This window comes from Sturnira hondurensis, unplaced genomic scaffold, assembly GCF_014824575.4.
Source record: "Sturnira hondurensis isolate 20B ecotype Veracruz unplaced genomic scaffold, ASM1482457v3 Scaffold0014302, whole genome shotgun sequence".
NCBI classification, from domain to species: Eukaryota; Metazoa; Chordata; class Mammalia; order Chiroptera; family Phyllostomidae; genus Sturnira; species Sturnira hondurensis.
In genome coordinates this window covers 7,396,881-7,419,007 of record NW_028086933.1, presented here as the reverse complement: position 1 = coordinate 7,419,007, position 22,127 = coordinate 7,396,881, and the positions used below count along the sequence as shown (strand labels likewise).

Here is a 22,127-nt window from a genome sequence, read left to right as displayed (position 1 = left end):
TAAAAAATCAAAAGAAACTATAATACATAGCAACTACAAAGCATGTTAACATTCAGAATGATTCTGTTTCTTCTCCAAAATTTCATATAGCGTTGTATTTTGGACAAAAATACAAAACAAGAACAAAACCTGCTCCAAACCCTCTGCTTAGGCAGCCCTGGGCCTAAATTCTCAGTGTGGTCATTCGTTCCTTTTTTAAATGAGCTCATGAGCTCCCCATGCTGGGGTCAGTCCAGAGTGGGCACCCCATGCCAGCTACAGAATTGAGGACAAGCACAATGAGGAGCATTAGGGCACTGCGTCAGGGTGGCCAGGGTGAGAGTCAGTCCATCATGGGCCTCGGTACAGAATTATTCAAGAAGCAGCCGAAACAAACTCCTTCTCGGTTCTGCCCAGCAAACAAGTCAGGACAACCAAGCCCTTCTCTTACACCTACTATCCCAGAGAAGAGGAAAACAAAAATTTTCTGGGTGAATAAACAGAAACTGAAAATAATGACAATCCACTTTTCCAAAGTAAACATTGATCCCAATGTGGTACCAGATGAATCCTAATCAGGTTTAGAATGACTCCGTGTTCTCTAAAGCTTGAAATGCAATTTGCTTTGTGTAGCATCAAAGGTCTGATTAGTGTGTTCTCACTTGGCTTCTTCCCGGTTGGATGGCAAGACCGAGAGGGTGGATAACACCTCCTGCTGCACTTTTGAAACTCACTGACAGCACTTCTGTGTCGGTGGCTGAGGCTGGACAGGACGAGAGCTGGGGAGGAGTTGGAGCTAGAAGAATGCCAGGGCCTGGACCTACAGGCAAGGCGTGCTGCTGTGACTGACACAACTCACCACAGGCAGTGTGCTTGCTCAGAATAATTTACCCAGAAAACAGCGCAGCAGTAGCAGGAGCCCTGGGGTGTAACAGGAGAGTTACTAACCAAAAAATAACAGCGTGCACTAAAAATCACCTTCAAAACCTACTAGGAGACATAAACGTTCCTTATCAAACCCTTTTCTTAAACCAACAGGCTTAGAGCATCTAATAAGAAATATGTTTTATTCATATTACCTGCTTCTGGGCAGTATCTTGTGATAATAATGATGGGGAAGAAAGGAATCTTTAGCAAGATCCTGGGACTGGAACATTTTTGTTGAAGCGGGAAAGGCCTGATGCCTTCGACCTTTTATCTCTGCTGTGGACCCAAAGTCAAAACAGACAGGAGTCCCTGCTGCTGTTTTGAAATACCCAAACGAAGGCACTCGAGTTCCCCACCACAGACTGAAGTAGAGGTAAGAAAAAGGCTCAGCTTCTGAAACCCGGAGTCCTAAAATGTAACTTCCAAGAATCAGATTATGGCGAACAGCTCTTTTTTAACTGCACTACAACAGTAACTGTAATTTACATGGTGTCTGTTTCCTCTGGTACTCTAATAATTTACCCGTGCTGCTTTAATTAACGTCCGGGCCCCTCTCCCTCCAACTCGCCACTGAGGGAAGCAGTGAGCCAGAAAGATTTCAAAGTGACCCGTTGAAACCCAACAAAGAGTCAAAAACTCATAATTTGGTAGTGCCCCAGATCTTTGCCCAAACTCAGCATTCGGGTTGAAAAGGGCTTCATTAAATCAGCTGGTGCCTGTCGAGGTGTGCGCATCTGTGCAGACAGAATTGCTGAGCTCCTTGTTCCAGAAGGGCCTGTGCCGCTGCAGAGCCAGCCATCACCGCTGCCACCCTGGGAACAGAGCCCGGGCCAGCCGGCACTTACAGGCCCTGCTCCCCAGCAGGGAGACGCTTACTTATGGCAGTATTAACTTGGATGGCCTCTGATGGTTCTCTGGGGACACATTACTTTTTCTTCCAAAGGAAGGAACAGCTTGCCAGGGCCCGGCGTACAGTGCATTGTGGTCTAGAGAAAACGGTCTAGGAACTAGGAGTCTATGCAGGCCTGCCCCCTCTCACGGGGCTCCTGTGGGTTCTCAGACCACTCTCAGAGTCCTTGATTAGCCCCTCGTGCAGGGCCGTGGTAGAAAAGGGAAAGGTCTGCTGTGCCTCTTGCCTGTAGTTGACAATACTGTAGTGTACGGTTAAAGATGTTAGAGGCGTGGATCTCACATAAGTGTTCTTATAACAACAAAAAATGCTTTACTTCTTTTTCCTTCTTTGTATTTTTTGACATTTCTATAACAAGTAAGTCTCAATTTTATTGGAAGGAAAAGCAATAAAAGTTAATGTTAAAACTTTTTAGAAAGAAAATAAGCTTTCCTGAGAAAAGAAGTGAGAGACAACCCTGGAGGTGGCACAGCAGACAGCAAAGATGGCGAGTTTGAATCCCGGCCTACCTCTTGTTAAGACAGACATCACAAGTACTAGACCCTTAAAAACCTCAGTTCTTACACCTGTAAAGTGAGGAGAATAGTGGTGCCTGTTTCATAAGACTAAGTGCAAATTAAATGAAATAAAACTATCTTCCACAGATTTTTATTCTATCTTCAAACCCTTTTAACTATATATGTATATCAAAGTACAGATTATATATATGCATATATGTATAAAGTTATATATTTACTATGTGTTTTAGACAGATTTATTTCAACCTACAGCTCTTTAAAATTTCAGTTTCACCCTAAGCCATGACAGCCAAGAAATCATGAATTTGATATGCTAGTCACATTGTTTCCCACTAATACACATAATAGAAAATAAATTCCTATTAAAACTAACACTGTTCATCCATGCATCTTTTATATAGCACATGCATTTGGCGAAACACTGAGATAAGGCATGGAAAATGCTGAAAATAAAATAACCATGAGAGCCATCATTTTAATAATTAATTATCATCAAAGTAAGAAAGCTGAACAACAACTTATTGAACAACAACTACACTAGGAGACCCTATGGAGATAATATTTGAAATGAGAGCTGACGTGCCCCTCAGCATATTGTCCGCAGTGCCAGTGCTTGTTTATAAGAATAACAACCATAAATAATAGTTATGGAGTGACTCCCTATGTCCTTGAACTTGTCATAAGAGTTTTTGCATATGTTTAATCTTCCTAACAACCACGTGAGGCTAGCAGCACTATGATCTTCATTTTAAATTCAGTAGGGAAAGTGGTGTGCCTGCATTGACTCCACTCAGGGAGGGTGTGGCTAGTGCCTGCGGCAGAAGACTCCACGCCCCGACCCCAGAGCCAAAGAGCGTTTCCAGCAGCCGGCTCACTGAGCAATAGGGAATGTAGAGAAGACAAATACTCATCGTTAGTGTGTGAAGGCCCAGAGAGCAAGGCTGGTCTGGCTGCAACCCCAGGCAGAACCAGACGCTGTATTACAGCTGTTACGTGAGCCAGTCAGATTTAAAAATATCTTTTTCTAATGTGAATTTTTGAAGTCGTTCAAAATTTAAGTAAACCTCTACCTGCAACCATTTCAGATGGACTGCTGAGATCTAACTGAGCAATAAATTAGGCATAGCCTGGTGGGTTTGTTAATTTGTCCTCTTGGGTTTGCTCATCATGGTGGGTTCCCAGGTAGCATTCCAAAATGCCAAATGCCAGCCTTTGTTGGTTTTACAAGCCAAGTGAGCCAAAAGCATGATTCTCATGAGGCTTAAGCATCAGAATTTTCAGCCAGCCTCACAAAAAGGGGGCCATGGAAACAAAAGAAATAACCCCCAAACATCTGGTGCAAATACAATGATTTGGGTTTACAGTATGCTGAATCTGAGTGCCTACAGGCACTAGGTGTTAGCTGCGAGGTCACAAAAGAGAACACAGGTAAGCCTAAAGTCATCCCAATAAGCACGCCTGGGGAAACTAGAGAGCTTTCTTGTTCAGAGACTGCACGGCGAGGAGAGGCTACCTCTGAGGTTAGGATAAGCAGGTAGGGATGAGGGCAGTTGAAGAGGGATTCCGGGTTAGTGAGGCTGACCTGGTTCCTGAGTGGTGGGAGGCTGGCTTCTCTGTGCCAGCTTCTGTGGACAGCCACCAGAAACACCAGGGAGCTGCCGCAGTAGGAAATTTGTCACTCTGGAAGCAGGGCTGGGCTTTATGACAGGCACCTTGCAGAGCCCAGGAGGTAGTTTGCCATCCCAGATAAAAGCATAGCCTATAGGTTCAAAAATTACCTAGATTCAAATCCTAGTTTCATCCTCTGTGTGACTTGGGACATATTACTCAATTGTTTTCAATCACAGTTTTCCCATCAGTATAATGGGAATTCATTCACTCAACAAATGTTCATTGACCATCTACTGTATGCCAAGTCTTATTTCAGGTAAGAATGATAACAGTATCTACCTTATAAATTTTAGGAAGATTTTAATAGATAAGGAAATCTTAAGTGCTTAGAACAGTGCCTGGGGAAGAGGGCATAATCTACTATCCATAAATGTTAATTGTTGTTTTGTGTTTTGTGGTGGTATCTTTTCTCTAGGTAGTGAATTCAGGAGGGGAGCCTGCTAAGGGAGGGAAAGATGAGTTCAGTTATGGATGCTTTAAGAGGCCTTTGGGGTTATCCAGGTGAGATGCCCAGTAGGCCCTGAATGTGTAGGTAGGAAACTCGGGAGACAGAGCTTTCCCAGGTTCAAGGTCAGCATGCACTTCCTCAAAACCCACTTCTAGAGTGAGGTGGGGGCAGTGAGCCTCATTTTCATTTTGAAAGAGCCCATGTACTGACCTTAATTAACATTAACCAGTCAATAGATTAGGGCACTGGGTTCATTGAGCAATGAGAAATTCCGAAATCCCTCCTGAAAACCAGAAAACTTCATGGATCAAGAAGCCTTGGTTCATATTTAAACTTGTTCCTTGCCTCTGCAATTTTGGTTGTAATCTTGTAATTCAATTTCCATCAGTAAATACAGATCCAGGTTTTGGGGTTTTGAGTAGTTCTGAAGATAAATTTAATCCAATTACTCCTGTTTCCTAGAGAATTGTAGGGGAATAGTTTTGGAATATTTTTTTCATGCACTACTGCTATTACACCCAACAAATACAGCACTTTTTACCAAGTAAACATAACATTTTAATTGCAGAAATAGATAAATACATAAATTTTCAGGTACATTCTAACTGATTATTTAAAAAATCTAGTAATAACATATACACTTTCATAAAAGACAAATTTCCTTTTTAGTATTTTCACTGTCTCGATAGTAAGACTAAGGAATAAATAACCTCCAAAGGACCAAAGAAAAATTATATTGTTATTTGCATTGCATATTGTTTACAATATAATTTTGGGAGGTATAAATAGTCTGAGGAAGAGAAGCAGCCAGAACTCTGTGGGGGAAGAAGAAAAACAGACACCATGGTGGTGGGGTGACTGAGAAGAAAGGTGAGGCAGGGTGAGGAGGGCCAAGTTCGCCCTGAGGAAACGTGCGGTGGAATGAACTTCTTGCCTTCGGAAGACTGAGGTCTTCAGACAGTCGTGCCTTTACCCTAAATCAGAACCATACTGTGGGCTGTGGGAACGTGACTCACACTGAGGGCACGTGTGAGCGCTCCTGGACTAGGGAAGAAGTCCATTCTTTGCATTGTTTTGTAGAACATCTCAAGCAGGGATAATTCATACTTTTAGTGGCAGTTTCTATATGGCACCAAACCAAATGCCTAATTTGGGGAGGAAAGAAGAAATAACCTTCTAGGGAAACCTACCAAGTGACTAGATACATCTTTTCAGCTTCCTCTGATTATGCCTCTGCCTCTATGCACAATGTCAAAGAACAGTTGAGAAACACCCAAGGGAAAGGGCCAATGAATACTGTCTGATCTCTGAAAAAAAAAACTGGGTTTTTTGTTTTTTTTTTTTTGCTCCTGTTTCACAAAAATGGAGCCACATGCTCAGGTGACAGAGCTCTGCCTGAGCAATGGGGCTGGGAAAAGACCAAGCATCACTGCCAACAGCACCCAAAATTCTGAAGTACCCTCATGGAGGACATACAGAGAAAGAGGGGTGCTAGGATGCTGATACTTTTCAGCCTCCTCAGGTCTTCTAGTTGATTCATGCACCACCGATTGCTTCAGGGGTACAGTGATAAATTTGTGCTGTTAAGATAACAAGAGCCATTTTCAAAAGAAAGTTTTCATTTATGAGTTGATGTACTTTGCAGAAGGAAAATTAAACACACAAAGCAAGCAGAAAAACTAATGAAAAAAGTTCCAGCCTTCAGTGGGGGCTGAATCTTTCCTAGGGTCCAACTTCAGTTAGAAACAATTAGTCAGAAGAAACCATAACCCCAGTCTCGATAGAGACAGGCACAGAAAAGTAAGAGTGTTGGGGAGTTGGAAGAGGCAGGAGCGGTTGTGCACCATGGACCAGCAGGGCAGGGGTAGGGGGTGGCTGGAGGAGTGTCCAACACCAAGCATCTATCTAGGTGTTCCATCTGGTCACCTCCACACTGTGTTCTTCATAAGCATGGAAGGGTGAATAACCAGAAAGAAAGGTTTAAAATGGCTATAGAACATGTGGGAACCATGTGCAGGGGGACATGAGCATGTGACAACTCTCTGCACTGCCTGCTCAGCATTTGAAAAGCCTAAAACTGTTCTTAAAAATAAAATCTATTAGTTAAAGAAAATAGCACAGCTATAAGCCTGTTTGTTAACAGCCCAGGCTGCTGAATCGGAGCCCCAGGCTTGGTCTGAGATGCCACTTGCTCACTGCTGTTTGGTCCTTGGCCAGGCAAACCTTGTCAAACTCAGAATCCTCATTTCTAAAGAGTTGTATGAGGAAGATGGAAACATACACATTACCACAATTCTTGGCCTGCCTTAAAAAGTGAATTTAATTTTTTAAAGGTAATCGCCTGGAAGTTTCAGCTGTAGGACTGGCTTATTCCTTCCCAATAAGGCAGTTATAGAAACAGCTTTGGAGAATTATATTGTCACCTATGAATTTTGAAATCATTTAAAAGTACTTTTGCTTGGAAAACAAGCAGTTTATATGAAGCTCCCTCTTTCAGAGACTACGAAGATGATTGTAAAACCATCAGGGAAAAATTTGTTAATAGTAAAGATCTTTGCCAGCCAAGTTATGTCATAGTTTTAGCACAGGATAGATTTTATGGTAATGGATGTAGTTTCAACTGTAATAGGAGGTAATTATTCAGCCATCAGCTGTATAGATTATTGCTGTTATAAATACCTTTTGCTTAAGGGAATTAGTACAATGTCAATCATATGCAAGACTCTAGAGGGGACATAGGGAGTAAACAGTATTAACGGCATATAGACACCTTGACAGTAGTTGGACATTATGATAGATGAGATTTTTAAAGATGGATGTAAGGAGTATCAACTGGAGGAAAGGCAACATAAAGTCTGAATATTGCAAAAACACCCAGCTTTTAAAATAATGATAGCTGATATTTATTGAGCATTTACCATGGGGATTATTTTAAGAGCCTCATACACATTTAGCTACATCATTCTCACAGCAGTCCTGAGAAATAGATACTATCTTTTTTCCCATTGTAAAGAAAAGGAAACTGAAACAGATCAAATAACCTGTCCAATATCACCCAACTAATGCATCAAATTCTGCAAAGAACTATGTTTCTGGATAAGGCAGAACCAAAGAATATACTTTACTTGGGCTTTCAAGAGATCTATGGCATGTTTTTTGTATAAAAATTTGTTTAAAAACAAAACCAAATGATGATGGGGCTAAATGTTTTGTAATGGATACAGAATCTACTTAACAACACGCAGCAAAGAGCAGGGATGAATTAGTATCTTTATGACCAACATGTCAGTACTAATACTAGCAAATGGATCCTGAATTAATCTTATTTTACATTTCAGAAATAACACCGAAGAGGAAGTTGAGTCATAAGCCTGAGTTTGCAGATGATGTTGATGTATTTCAAAGAGGAAAATGCTAAGCAACCACACACAAAGGCCTCAGACCATGAGGAGGCTTAATAGGAGCAGATGACCTTTCCTACGGGCCAGCAGCCAACACAGCTGGAGAAAACTAACATATCTACTTTTAAAAGATAATAAGCATTAAACTATTAGTTTGGTAGGAGATGAGATTCCTTTGAAGTTTTTGCAGAATACACAGATATGACAAAAAGGTCAAGAAAACAGTGAACATCTCTAGGAAGAGTTTGGAAAACAATCCAACAAATGTAATTCACTTTGTAATTATTCTATAAAACACCCAGGCCAATATTTTTAGGTACTTATTCAATTTTTACAGAGATCATTGTAGTTTCATATAAAGTTGTAAGAAGTAATACAAGGCTCCCTTGTAAACTTTGCCCAATTTCTGCCAATAATATCATTTTCTGAAAGTGTAGCCCTGGTGCCCACACTTCCGAATAATACTCTATTGGAGTAATCCGCCTGGAATACACTATGCAGGTCAGGTAAATGCTCACCAACAAAGGCACCAGGTCCAGGGACGGCTTAGATCAGAGGAGCTGAAATGACCACGGACCAGAGGGGCTGTGACAGCGTAATAATCTAGGTCTACAAATCTAGGTCTCTCCAGTCTGGCACAACAAAGTTAGGGATGGATAAAGACAAAAAAAAAGACTTCCAAAGCACATTAGTTGTGTAGACAATAGACAGGCTGACTATGAGCTTAATGTCCAATTCTAGAATATTAGGACTATGGGGACTTCGCTTTCAGACTGAGTGGCAAATACCATCATATGAAGCACGCAGACTACGGAGTCCAAGTGGGGAAACGGCCAACTCCTCGCCCTTCCTCCCACCGCCACACGTCTGCAGCTGCAGGGCCTTCAACAGGTTACGTCAACCCTCCAAGTTTACTTGCTCATCTTTCATCTGGGCATAATAATGCCACCTACCTCACAGAATTGTTTTGAAGGTAAAATGAGAAAATTCACGTGACAAGGCCAGGTGCAAATGAAAACATCATTGTAGGCTAATGTTGATGTTCTTTAAAGTTTTTTAAAGTAAGGTTTCTAAACCTTGAAACTATCAACATCTTGGACCAGATAATTCTCCACTGGGACAGGGGGGGAAGGGCGTCACCCTGGGCCTTGTAGGATGTTCAGTAGCACCCTTGACCTCTGCCCATTAGCACCGCTCACCCTCCAAGTACATCTAGATATTGCTCGATATCTCCAAGGCAGGTAAAACCAACCTGTTGATTTTTTGAAAACCACTGCTTTTAAAGAAACCAATTTAGGACAAAAAGAAGAGGTATTTTTCACAATAGGAGCCACTTTTTACTTAAAGCAAACAGTGTTGCATACTAAAAGTATAAAAAGGTTCAAGAAAGATTTAGAAATAACACACACATAGTCCCATAATAAAAAAAGTTTCTAAAAGATATTAAAATTCTGTGCACTTCTGAGGTTGAAGTCACAGAGACCACCTCTTACTGGCTTTCAAAGACTATCTGAGGCCGCTGCCAGACAGAATAAAGCATCGAGTCATGTGGGTGGTCAGACTCACCTAGCGGGGTGCCCGAGACACTGCCTTGTTCCAGAAGTTCGATCATAAGCTGCACCCGGAGCATGAACACATTTCACGGCACCCTCAGGGGACACTATGTCGTAGAAAGTGTTCCTGAGTCTCCCTGCACCTGAGAATCGCCAGGGCAGGATTTCGAACCTAGAAATGTTTAGGCCTCATCTTCATATTTTAATTTTGCATTTTAAGATTGGGAGCCCAGACATTTGTAAGTTTAGTAAGTACTTCCAAGTAATTGGGGACTTCTGGTCAAGTGGACAATGTCTAAAAAATGTGAGAGAGAAGGTCCTCTTTGACTCTGTTCTGCCTCAACTTCAACGTTAGGAGACATCTACAGACCAAGGGAGTAATTACAGACTGTAAATAGATACACTGCATTAGTGTTCCCTAATAATCAACATTAGCAGCAAAGCTCTTGCCCAAATGGAAAGTTCAACTTGAAAAATCAAGATTGTAGAATAAAAGAATTAATTAGGTACTTCTAAGGAATTATTATTTCTAGTAATAAGCCTTCCTTTATCTCCAGTGACAGCTTTTGCTATGAATTCTGTGCCATCAATCACCTGTGGTCAGATAGAACGGGCATTACTGTGCTGAGTCATATGAAACGCCAAACAGTTCCTATGTACACTTTGAAGATGACAAACAGTTAAAAAAACAATCCTCATTTCATTTTCATTCACAACACCAGAATAGATGTTACTAGTGCCACACAGGAAACATTTGCATCAGCTCTAAGAGGCTGTTGGTTCATTTAGAGGTTTTGAGCGGAAGTGTCATATTCGATTTGCAACCTACAGGTGGGTGACTAGCTGCCCAGATTGCCTGGGACTGAGGATTTCCCAGCACGTCGAACTTCAGGTGCTAAAACAGGAACAGTCCTGGACGAATCAGGGTACTAGGTTACCCCATGGACAGTCCCAAAGCTGCCTTCCAGCCGGTTTCCTTTCTATCAGTTTTCTTTAAGAGGCTCTATACCTCTCAAACCTGTCCCTGTCCCCATCCCATGTCCAGGCCACATCACATTGATTTCTGGCCTGCAGGCTTGGGTACTTGAGTCTTTCTCCCTTCCTGGCAGAGGCAACTGGTCTCTTCCATGGACGGAACCAACTGGTCACCGAGCCTGAGTTATATAAGTCCTTGTGTTCTGGAAGCCGCTTTTTGTTGGTGACACTAAGGTGAAGCAGAGCCAAAGAAAATCTGAGAGAACCCCAACTTCTTTCTCCTAATTCAAAACACTGTCCCTTGAATAGTGCCTCCCAATAGTAGAGAGGAAGTTTAGAAACATAAAGATTCCAGGAGTCCAGCCCAGACCATCAGAGACGAGGACTGAGCACGCCCGTGTTGGAAAAGCTTCCTGTACCTGTGCTGTGCAGACGGGTTCGGGAACACTATTTGGAGCACAGTGCCCTCCAGGGCTGCCACGGCATGTGCTCGTACTGCAAGTGCAGTTTTTAAGTGGATTTCTAGAACAGGGAGCATTTCAGGTCTTTTACTAGGTGAGACTGACCTTTGTAACGCATAAATCCAAATTATAAGTCAATATTTTGATTTCAAGACACAGAGATGATAATACTTGGCTCAGGTCATCATTTTAGATACCCAATGCAAAAGTTAAACCTCACTTAACTCATGCCCTAATCAAGTCTAAAGTAAGTTTGAAATCCATTAAAGTAACATCAATTTATACTTATGAATGTCCACTTTTAATAGTTAATTGGTAGCATGTTATAGCCAGACATTTCTGTAAAAGTCACTTGGATTTTGTCTTCGTTACTAACTATTGACATTAACAATTATTAATTGAATGTTTATATACATGTAAATCTCAGGACTAGATGCTAGACTTTAAGAGAAAATTCTAGTTTACTATAATCTTTTATAGACTTACGCCCACCTGTGCTAACCTTAGGCAATCACACTCTCATTGGGAATTTACATACACACACAAGAAAGTAAAGTTCCAAGGTGTTAAGCTCACTCCAGACACCCAATCACAGGCCCTGAATTAAAAACTGCTGGCACAAACTCTACAAAGATGAAAAACACCAGGATGGGTTTTACCTTTGAAAACGTGCAAGAGCTATTGCCGCCTGCTGCACACGTGCGTGTGTGCAGAGAGAGACCGAGACTGAGACAGACAGAACCTCCCTTTTCACAGACTCTTGGAGAAGCTCTGAGACACCTCCGATTCACCCACATTTTGGAAAATCCAGCATCCAACCCATGGGCCTCCTCTGTAACGAGCCTTCTGCCCATGTCTGTCATTTGACACCTAACATGGAACATACTGACAATTCCTTTGCACAAACAATTCCTACATAAACTTCTTTACAAGGAGTGTTAGTAAACTTGTTCAGAATCCTGTGCATCTGGAATGAGAAAATGCAAAACAATCCCTGACCTTTCAATAAAATAAGACAGGTACACACACATTAAACTCACGATTAAAAATATACATATATCCATATCTTATTTAAACCCTCTTTTCCAGATACTTGTATAGTATACAAAACATCAGATAACTCAAAAGTTAATTTGTACTTGGCTTTGAGTTTTCTCTGTAGGTTTTGTACGTTGTTTCATGGGGTTGGAGGAAGAAGAGGGGCATTGTCTGGTAATCTGACTTCAGTCCCTAATTGGATTGACATTGGCTCCTGTCCAACTTTACTTGCATCTCATCCAAACACAATGGCCAACAGAACAAGGAAGCTTACCAGGCAACAAAGGAGCTCACCAGCTGGCCACCTGCATCATGGGGAACCAATTTCCCACTTACTAGCAGGGTTACACGAGGCCTCAGTATCCTTACTCTGATCAGCATTATTTTGCAGGTCAGCGTGAGAATTGAACATAATATGTATAAAATGTGCAGACCAGCACCCGGATCAGAGACAGTCTTCAATGATAACAGTAGCTACCACCAGTAGCTATACCCACTATTATTTATAAGCATTCAAAAACTGGACATAAGTATTTTGCCTGCTTATACCATGTGGGCCTGTTTTTAACAGTAATGTCTTAAATGTACTATCACTAATGGTACTAAAATGGATTACTTTGTAAATCTCTTGCTTCAGTTCCTGGAGATAAGGAACATCTCAGGAAGCAAGATCACCTAAGCCTGTTTCTACCATCTATCCAGAAAGCAGACTGCAGACCTCTGACCCATTTATGTTTTTAAAAAAAGTAATCTGTGCTCTCACTTCCACCCATGTAAATCAGTGTTTCTTTCCTGTCTGAGTCTTCCTGGTAGCATTAATTTCCCTTCTACCTGTCAGCTAACCAATCACCCCCTGGATTAAAACTAAAGAAACCAAGACAAATAAGACCCAGTTTTGAGACTTTTCAATACAGAAATTAAAGCTAAAAAACAATGAGAAAGAACAGGGCAGTGCAGGATCAGAATGAGCCATATTATTCGCCTCTACTTTCCCGGTGTTGATAGATCATCTTACAAGCAGTGTAGAAGAAAGGAAGTAGCAATGTTGAAACTCCCCCACCCTTCAGTACTTCAAACATGTCATGAGTTCCAAAACTCATGAGTTTTAAGCACAGATTATCAAAGTCCAGCAATATAATACAAGTACACCTCTTTTTTGCCAGACGATACCAAATAGGAAAATGAGGGCTAGGCGTAGTGATGGGTGCTTTCCACCTGACACCCATTTATATACCTCTGACTCTTGGCCCCCCCTGGAGGAGAAGGCTCTATGACACAGCACATCTTAATTCCTCCTGCTCCCTCCAGCCCCCCTGGGGTGTAACTCAAACAACTCTTCAGTTTTCATGTTGCACCAAACACCGTTTCCCACAGGGGGCCAGGTTTAGGACGAAACAGCAAGAGGCTAAACTATCGTCAAATGAGTATAAATGAGGAGCTCCCCGCACCCTACCTCTTACCTTCAGCATCTTCCCCTTGGGCTGGCACACTCTGGGTAGACGCTGGGGCTGGGTCCTTGCCTCCATGCACCTGAACAGCTTCTTCCTGGTTTGTCAAAAATGCAGAGCACAGATCAGTTTCGAGGGCTTGGAGCTTCAGCAAGGAATTCTGCCAGCAAAAGCAGAACATCAGGCTTGCTGAGGAGATGGCTAACGCACAGCAGTGGGTCTGCGGGTCCTGCAAACCCCTTTCTCCAGCACCTGGGAGGAAGAGGGTCGTGACCACAGCTGCTTCAGCCACAGACAGTTGTGCCAGAATCAGCTGTGCAAAAGCCCACATGCAGCCTCAGTTTCTGCCTCATTTAAATCCTAACGTACATGGATTATCTGTGACACATGGGACTAGTGATTTCGTCAGCAAGAGACGCTGCAGCCAGGGAACCAATCCGAGAAGGTTTCTGCTTCCCGGGTGTTTGAGGCTTTACGCTTTGCAAGAGTTTCATTCATTGTGCTGACGTCAGGAGCAGATGACATTAGGCCCCTCCCAGGCGACCATTCACAAGAGCCAGCGTCCCTCCACTGCAAAGACTGCAGCAGACCGCAGTGCACAAAGAGTTACTGCTGCAGGGGCCGCCAGGCATCTGGGAGGTGCTTTGGGAGTCTCTTATCTACATTTGTATGTGGGAGGTATGTGCCTGTGTGTGTGCATCTCTGTGTGTGGGCGTGTGTGTGGGGTGTCTTCTGAAGTTACTTCTCTCGCACGAAATGTTTGCAACTGCCTTTTATCAAGAACAGAGTAGAGAGAGATAAGAAAATGACCTTGGTCACTGAGGGAGAAGCAATTTATCTTTCATGGCTCTCGGCACGACTGCACCCCACCCCCTCCATGCCTCATTTGAAATTTCTCCCATGGTTCTTAACAAGAACAAAGTCATACAGACTGACGCACATATCCTGCCATGATGCAGATGCCCAGCAAATTAATTCCCCAACCAGGTGAAAGTGAGTCACGCCTGAGTCCCTCCCCGGCAAGGAGCTACTCCCCCGCAGCTGGGAAGCTCTGCAGGCCTCAGCAGCTCCTCCACCCACCCGGCTCCTGGCAGGGTGGCTACCTGGAGTGGAGCCATGGGTCCTTCCTCTACTGTGCCCCTCCAACACACACGCCCACTCTCCTACTCACACCCTACCCTCCGCATATCCTACTGCCCACACACCCGCGTATCAACTGCCACACCTTCACACCCTGCTCCATGCACACACTCATCCCTATCCTATACAGACCTTTCCCTCCACTCTCCATGCCCTCAGGCCTAACCCCCATATTTCCACATTCCTCTTCACACACTCTAACCCCCCAATCCCTCCCCTGCACTCTATGTACATACTCCTTCCTCACAGTCATCCCTTGAATCCCCTATTCCACACACGTACACACATGTGCACTACCTACCACACCCCCCATTCCCAACTCTCACTCTCACACTGTATTTCACATACACACTCACCCCCTCCAACCCTCACACCCTTATGTCTTGCCTCACATAAGTACCTACCTCCAACATTTCCCCCACGCCAACCTCCCCCCACTGCTGCTGTACATGCCCTAATTCCTTCTATTGGTGTGAGTTGATATGAACCTGAAGCAGAGTTGAAGTTGCTTATTAAGAAACATCTTACATTTACTTTCTTTATTTTTTTAAATATTTTTTTATTTAATTATTTTTCAAGTACAGTTTTCTGTCTATTACTCCGATCCCATCCCACCCCCCATGCTCCCCCCTCCCTCTCATTTCCACCCTTCTCAGTTGTTGTCCATGTATCCTTCATATATGTTCCTCCAAATCCCTCACATTTACTTTCTTTTTGGCCACTTTTGAAAGGGGCACGTGCCTACGCAGGCTCAGGGGCCCTTCTCTGTGTGCTCAGAGATGGGTTGAGGTCTAGCACAAACCTCCTCTGTGCTCAGGGGTTGCTGCCTGAAAGCCTGAAGCTTGGATGAAGCATCTTCGTGAGACCAGGCCATTTTCACTGTTTCCTCCTCCTTTCTGGGATGTTTTCCAGCAGCTAAGCATGGAAGCAAGAGCCCAAGGTTGCTGCCAGGAGGTGCAGAAAGAGCAAGGGCACTGAGTTTCTGGAAAGATTAGTAACCAAATATCTGAGAGGCAAAAAGAACAATTGCAGGCTAGCTTCCTACTGGGGGACCTTGGAAATCAGAGTGACCTCTCAAAAAGAGCAAAACTTCACAAAATTAAGAAATAATGCCATGAGACTGTAAAATGGTATAGCTGCTACCACACAAACAAACAAGCAAACAAACACTATGGCAGTTCCTAGAAACATTAAAAATAAAACTGCCAAAAAATCTGGCAATTCCACTGCTGGCTATATACCCCCAAATTATTAAAAGCAGGGACTCAAAGAGACATCTGTACACCCACATGTATGGCGACATTCACAACAGACTGAGATATGTCTCTCCTAAATTAATACGTTGAAGCTCTAGCCCCCAAGTGACTGTATTTGTAGGTGTGCCCTTTAAAGAGAAAATTAAGGTAAAATGAAGTCATTAAAGTTCAATGTGACTAATGTCCTTAGAGAGACAGACACACACATATACATACACATCAGGGAGGCACACGCACAGAAGAAAGGTCATATTAGGACACGTTGAGAAGGCAGCCATCCACAAGCCAAAGAAAGAGGCCTCAGGAGAAACCACTCTACCAGCACCTTGTTTTTTGGATGTTCAGACTGTGAGAAAATAAATGTTTGTCACTTAAGGCACTCGGTCTGTGGCATTGTGTTATGGCAGCCTTACTACAGTATTAGCAGACTCATACAAAATGGAAGCAGCTAATTGATAAACAAAATGTGCTGTACACATACAATTGGGTATTATTTAGCCTTGAAGAGAATGAAAATTCTGACATGCGACAACATAAATGAACCTTGAGGACCTTATGATAAGATAAGCCACTCACAAAAGGACAAATATCTAGAGTCGTAGAGCTCATAGGGATGGGAAGCAGGCAGTGGTTGTTAGGGGCTGATGGGGGAGGGGAGTTAGTATCTAACACATACAGAGTTTCCAACTGGAAAGATCAGAATAAAGTTCTAGACGGGAATGGTGGTGATGGTCGCATAGCAATGTGACTTATTTAATACTGAACTGTATACTTCAAAATGGTTAAAATGGTAAATTTTATTTTATATGTATATGTATATATATCCACAACTTAAAAATGAAAGAAAGGAAGGCAGGCAGGCAGGCCAGTTCCTCCCTACATTTACAGGGAAGCTGTAGAACCAGCTGCCTCTCATAAGCTCTATTTGCTCCTGTACACCCTACAGAGCAGAAGAGAACATGACCTTCACGCCGAGCCAGAGGCCCTGTCAGCTCTGCAACATACTATGCATCTGACTTTGGGCAAGGATCTTGACTATTCTAAGCCTTATTTCTTCATATGTAAAAAGAGACAATAATAACACTGACAATGGCACCTGCTCTCCGAATTAAACGAGGGCAGGCACAGAGAGCACTTTGTGCAGCACCAGCATGTGGCAAGCCCTCAGGACTGGATGTGGTGGTTATTACAAAGATCTCCCAAGCCCAGAAGCTGCTGGGCAGAGAAGAACTCCACACCAACCCTGAGGCCTTGACTCATCACTTTACCTCCCAGGGCCTCATGCACTGCATCTGCCCAGCAAGGGCCTGAGGCTAGATGACTTCTAAACATCCTTCCAACTTTAAAGGAGAGAAAAGCAAACATGCGCCTAGCCTACAGAGGTTCGCAGAACCTGGAATTGAGTGGGTGCTTAGTGTTTGAACCAAGTATTCCTGCAGCACAAACAGCAAATCATCCACTGCAGAGGAGTATGTCAGTTCACATTCAGAGGCTTCCAAACTCCCAGAGAGAGTGAGGTATAATGCGGAGACCCTAGTATGGCTAGCAGTCATGGGGTTGTTCTCGTCCATCTTCCCCTCCCACCTTCTCCCTCACTGTACTCATGCTGAAGTAGAAACGAGATTCTAAGCTTCAAAGGAGATCTGCTTGCCCGGCTCGTTTATTCCTCTGAGACACTAGACAAAGAAAATCATGTCCATTAGAACAGGAGAGAGGAGATGAAGGTCTCAATGGACAAGAAGACCTTCACAGAGAAGGTCAAACATACACTGCTGTACATTGGAGACAAGAAGGCAGAATAGAAGAAACTCTGCAGACCACCTGCCATCAGCTATGTCCCTCACCCATGAGTCAGTCAAACTGACTCATGACCTGAGAATGACCTGCTGCTTCTCAGCCATGGACAGAGGGTAGGGGCTCGGATACACTGTGTGGGACAGGGTCATGAAGGGATATCTCTCCAGATGACAAGGGACCCTGGGACCGGGGGCTTTACGGATGAGCAATCTATGCCACTGCCACATATATGTCCTCCCAGTGGGTGATGGAAATTACCCAGCCTGTCCCATCAGGGCTGAACCCCAAAGAGCCACCGGAGAGAAGGCCCACGGGCAGCTTGTACTGTACATGAAAGGGTCATGCCCTGATGAAGATGTCATGCCACCACGCTGTCCCTGGCTCTGGCCACTTTCAATACACAGAGAGCTGCACCAGGCTCTCGAGCCTGAGACTGATGTCAGCCCCTTCCTTGTGGGAGATGGCTAGTAAACAAGCAAAGAAATGAAACAATAACGACAGTTAGTACTGTCACAGAGCTATGCAGGAAAGAAAAGGCGAACCCAGGGAAAGAGGAAGTAGCTCTGCAATCATGTCTGACTTAGTGACTTTTAACGCGTGAATGTGTTTCCCCTTCAGAGAAACAAAGGACAATACATCCCTGTTGCCACCTCAATCCAGCCCTTCTCTTACTAGGACTGTGAGGATAGCCCCAGCCCATCCCTGGAGGTCAGCCTGCTACTCCTGCTTTTCCAGGTTTACATGCAAAGTCTCCCTGAATGGTCTGTAGGATCTGCAGGAAAACTGAGCAAAGGTTGATGGACCTTCCAAAGAACAAGCACCTCTGCTTCCCTAAGTCTCCCATCGAGTTACGAAAGAAGCCAGAGAACAGTCCATAAATCCTAGGTGTGGTTTTCTGAAAGCTCATTTTTCTTTTTTACATAATGGAAAATATGCTGCTTGTTTTAGAAAACACTCCACTCGTTTTCTCTCCTCTACAATTACCAGGTCCCACTTTAGTGGGGTGGGAATGGAGAACACCCACACAGGCTGATGGTTAAATGCTATTTTCGGGTGCCTTGGTCTGCAATTCACCAGTTGCAGAACAGGAACAGCTAACCTAATTTCAATGAAGAGGTTTCCTGCCGTCTCCCACCCCTTTATCTATCCAAGGACTGTATATAAATTTTCTGTGGTGATACGAAGCAAATTCATATTGGAAATCTACCCAAATCTGGGGATACAACTCAATCCCTGGACCTCCCCCATTTCTAGTTACCACTCTTATTCCCCGAGTTTTTATATTTCCTGTGCATATTCTACACACTCACTCACACACACACACACACACACACACACACACACCCTTTCTATCTCCTCTTGCCCCTACCTCCCCAGGCTGAATTCAGCTGTAGTTGCTTCATGGTCAAATTGCCATCAGATTCTTGAGCCAGTTCTGATTACATTATCTAAACAAGGCCCCCCAATTTCTGTGTTCCTACCCTGTTTATTTCCTTCCTAATGCTCACAATAATATGTGATTTTTATTTGTCTGCTTGTTTATTGGCTCTTTCCAGCTCCAGAAGGGCTGGAACCGTGCCTCCATTGTTCACTGCTGGATCTAGCACAATGAGTAGAACAGGAGGCAACCCATAAAGAGACTGCCATTGTGTATTAGTTTTGTTTTCCTGGACCCTTTAGGCAGTACTTGGGAGGCCCTTCTGAGCATCCACATTCAAGTGCCCTCTGCTGCCCTGGGTTAGAAATAATAAAGCACTTATCAATCACTGGGGAGTTTGTTAAAGGTATGCACTCCTAGGCAGGAGTCACCCCAGATATCCGGATTCTGCGGTCTGGAGCAGGGTCATATAGATGTAGGACATCCAAGGGCCACACCTTGAGGAATATTTCCCTATTTCCTATAGCCTTGGTCCACTCTAAATGCCCCCTTGCTTGCCTGCTTAGCTCCATCTTTCCCAGAGATGAAAGCTTTCCTCTGACCCCCAACGCTCTGACATCCTCATTAGCCTCCTATGCCGTCTCTGGAGTTGTTTATGTCCCAGCATGCTTTGCAGCTACTTGTAACTGAAAGATGACATGCTCAGCTCAGCCCTTCCCAACTTCCTTTGCGTGGGATGGTCTCATAATACCTAAAGGAGAAACTCAGTGTGAGAGAACAAGCCATTCACTCCAAGAAGCCCTCTGCTGACAAGAAGATCTAGGCCCTAGTCTGGTGCTAGTAGCACTCAGACGAAAACAATACCACCAGGACACACTACACTCAAATCAAATTTCCTTCCAGACACATGATTTCAACCTGGTTAGGGGGAATCCTGGACTTAATTATACCTTACTATAATATCTTTGTGTTCACCTGATTAAATAAACAATTAAACAAGATGTCCAAGAGAGAATAGTAGTTTCATTAACTCATTTTAATTCAGGACTTTGAGAATATCGAGATAAAAATCTTGATTTTTTAAAAATAAAATATCTCATTTTCCACTCATAGAATGGGCTTAATTTTTTTTGGAGTTTCTAGTACTTAAAACTACCCAAAAGCACAGGTATTAAGATGAACAAACACCTAACAAATCATTTTTTTCTAGAACATCAATTATATCCAACTGGCTAAGTCTGCAAATCTAGTCCACATTGTAGCCCGTACAGTCATTATGTGTGCCTACTTTACTTCCAATTTGTTTTAGTGCTGAAAAATATTCTGCTTAAAAACTACACTTAATAAAAGGTGTGCACAGTAGAGGACCCACTAGGGCTTTTAATCCCAAGTCTACCACTGACTCGTTTTATGTCTGTGGGAGAATCATCCGATTATACTGACCCGTAGGCCCTTTATTTTTTCTCATGAAACTACTTTAATTTCAAGCCTTGACTGGTGTACGCTCAGTTCATTGGGGGTCATTCTGCAAAGTGGAAGGTTGTTGCTGGTTTGAGTCTGGGTCAGGGCACTTGCCTAGGTTGCAGGGTCTGTCCCTCATTGGGGTGCATATGAGAAGTAACTGATTGATGTTTCTCTCTCACATAAATTTTTTTCCTCCCTTTCTCCTTCTTTACCCCTTTATGTAATAATAAATAAATAAAATCTTACAAAAAGATACTACTTTAATTTCTAAAATTGGATGAATATTAGAATAACTATCCCACTGGAAACCCTAAAATCATGTGTCATATAAAATAAGTGACCTACCTATGCTTTTAAAAATGGCAGGTCACACTGGAAAGCATTAGCTATTTCCTCAGTATTAATGTTTTGTTAGAAAACAAGAAAATTGAGCTTTTACCTGACCTAAAATCTAAGTGTTATAGCCCTAAGAAATCCAACAATGTTCTAAGAAGGGTAAACGACACCAACACCAGCCAGGCCAGGCTCTCAGATATTGAGCTGATGTGTAGTATTCACTGTAAATCCCTGAGAAGTGGGATGACAAATACAATTCTGCAGCCCCCACACCCCACTCTAGTACTGAAACTGAAACTGGGTATGTATTTGCCTCTCAACAAATACTGTTGAAAAAAATCATGCCTTAGAAAAAATAGCTAAACATCACAGTTTTCAGGCAAAATTTTGGTAATATTAGGACCAGAAGAAATATTTTTTAAAGCTGGTAGGGGTGAGGAGAGCAAAATAAATTATAAAAGCTATCAGCCTTCTCTTTTGACAAGTGAGAATACATGGGAAAATGCATATAAAATTTTAAGAACATTTTCTAAATTAAAGAGTTGTTAGCAAACATTAGCCTTATGGAAAACTCACTACATGGTTCTTATTTTTCTTTTTTAACTACAACACAGGCTGACACCTGAGAGCCACCGAACTACGTAAAGCTCTTTCCAGCCTTCCATGAGAGGACAGGAAGTTAGTAGTATGAAGATTAAACAAAAAAGTGAGAGACCGGGAAAGGAATTGAGATGCCATGCAAGACAGAGAAGGGACCAATGAGGCAAAGCTGCAATGGCATGTGGAAGCTGGGAAAGGCTGGTAGGCAAAAGGCAAATACAAGTGAGACGGCACTGATAAGTCTTGCCACAATTTCTCTGCCGGCCGGATACCTCTCAAGTTTCTCCAAGGAAATTCTCAGACAGGAAGAATATGGGCAGCTGCTGGCATGGCTTATGCCTTTTCTGCCAATACGACCCTAAGGATCCCCTGGACAGTGAGGGCTACAGACCTGATTCTCCTGGAAACAAAAAGACAGACTGGATATTTGCCTCTGAAAGATGGGCCAGAATAAACAAGCCCTGGAAACAGCTCCGAGTTTCTTTGCTGTGCAGTTCATCCAATTGAGAATTAAAACCAGGGTTCACACCATCATTATATTGGCCAAAGGATGTCCTCACTGACAGTGACAAGAAAACTTGGCTAAAACTAAATACATCATAGGACATCATTACATCTTCCAGCTGAGTAAGAAATACTGGTAGGGAGGCGAGGTCACATTGTCTCAGTTCAGAAAATTGCACCAGAAGAATGCCAGATGGCATCCTGCAGCGGTTCAGCACACAGGAAAATTACCTTGGCTATTGTGCTTCCAGAGACCAATATTATTATGCAGCCAGCATCCATTCATCCATCTCTTGATAACAGCACTCCCAGATCCAAACTAG

The 22,127-nt window shown here is 43.1% G+C and overlaps 1 protein-coding gene across 7 annotated transcripts in view; it reads right to left on the bottom strand.

Annotated features, from left to right (window-relative positions):
* The window catches only part of FAM13C (family with sequence similarity 13 member C), a 126,538-nt gene that overhangs the window by 23,873 nt on the left and 80,538 nt on the right, over positions 1–22,127 (bottom strand). For all 7 annotated transcript variants that reach the window (XM_037062747.1, XM_037062740.1, XM_037062741.1 and 4 more), the window contains one exon: positions 13,342–13,426. In XM_037062747.1, the coding sequence (XP_036918642.1) occupies positions 13,342–13,426 (85 nt within the window). The remainder of the gene's footprint in view (positions 1–13,341; positions 13,427–22,127) is intronic.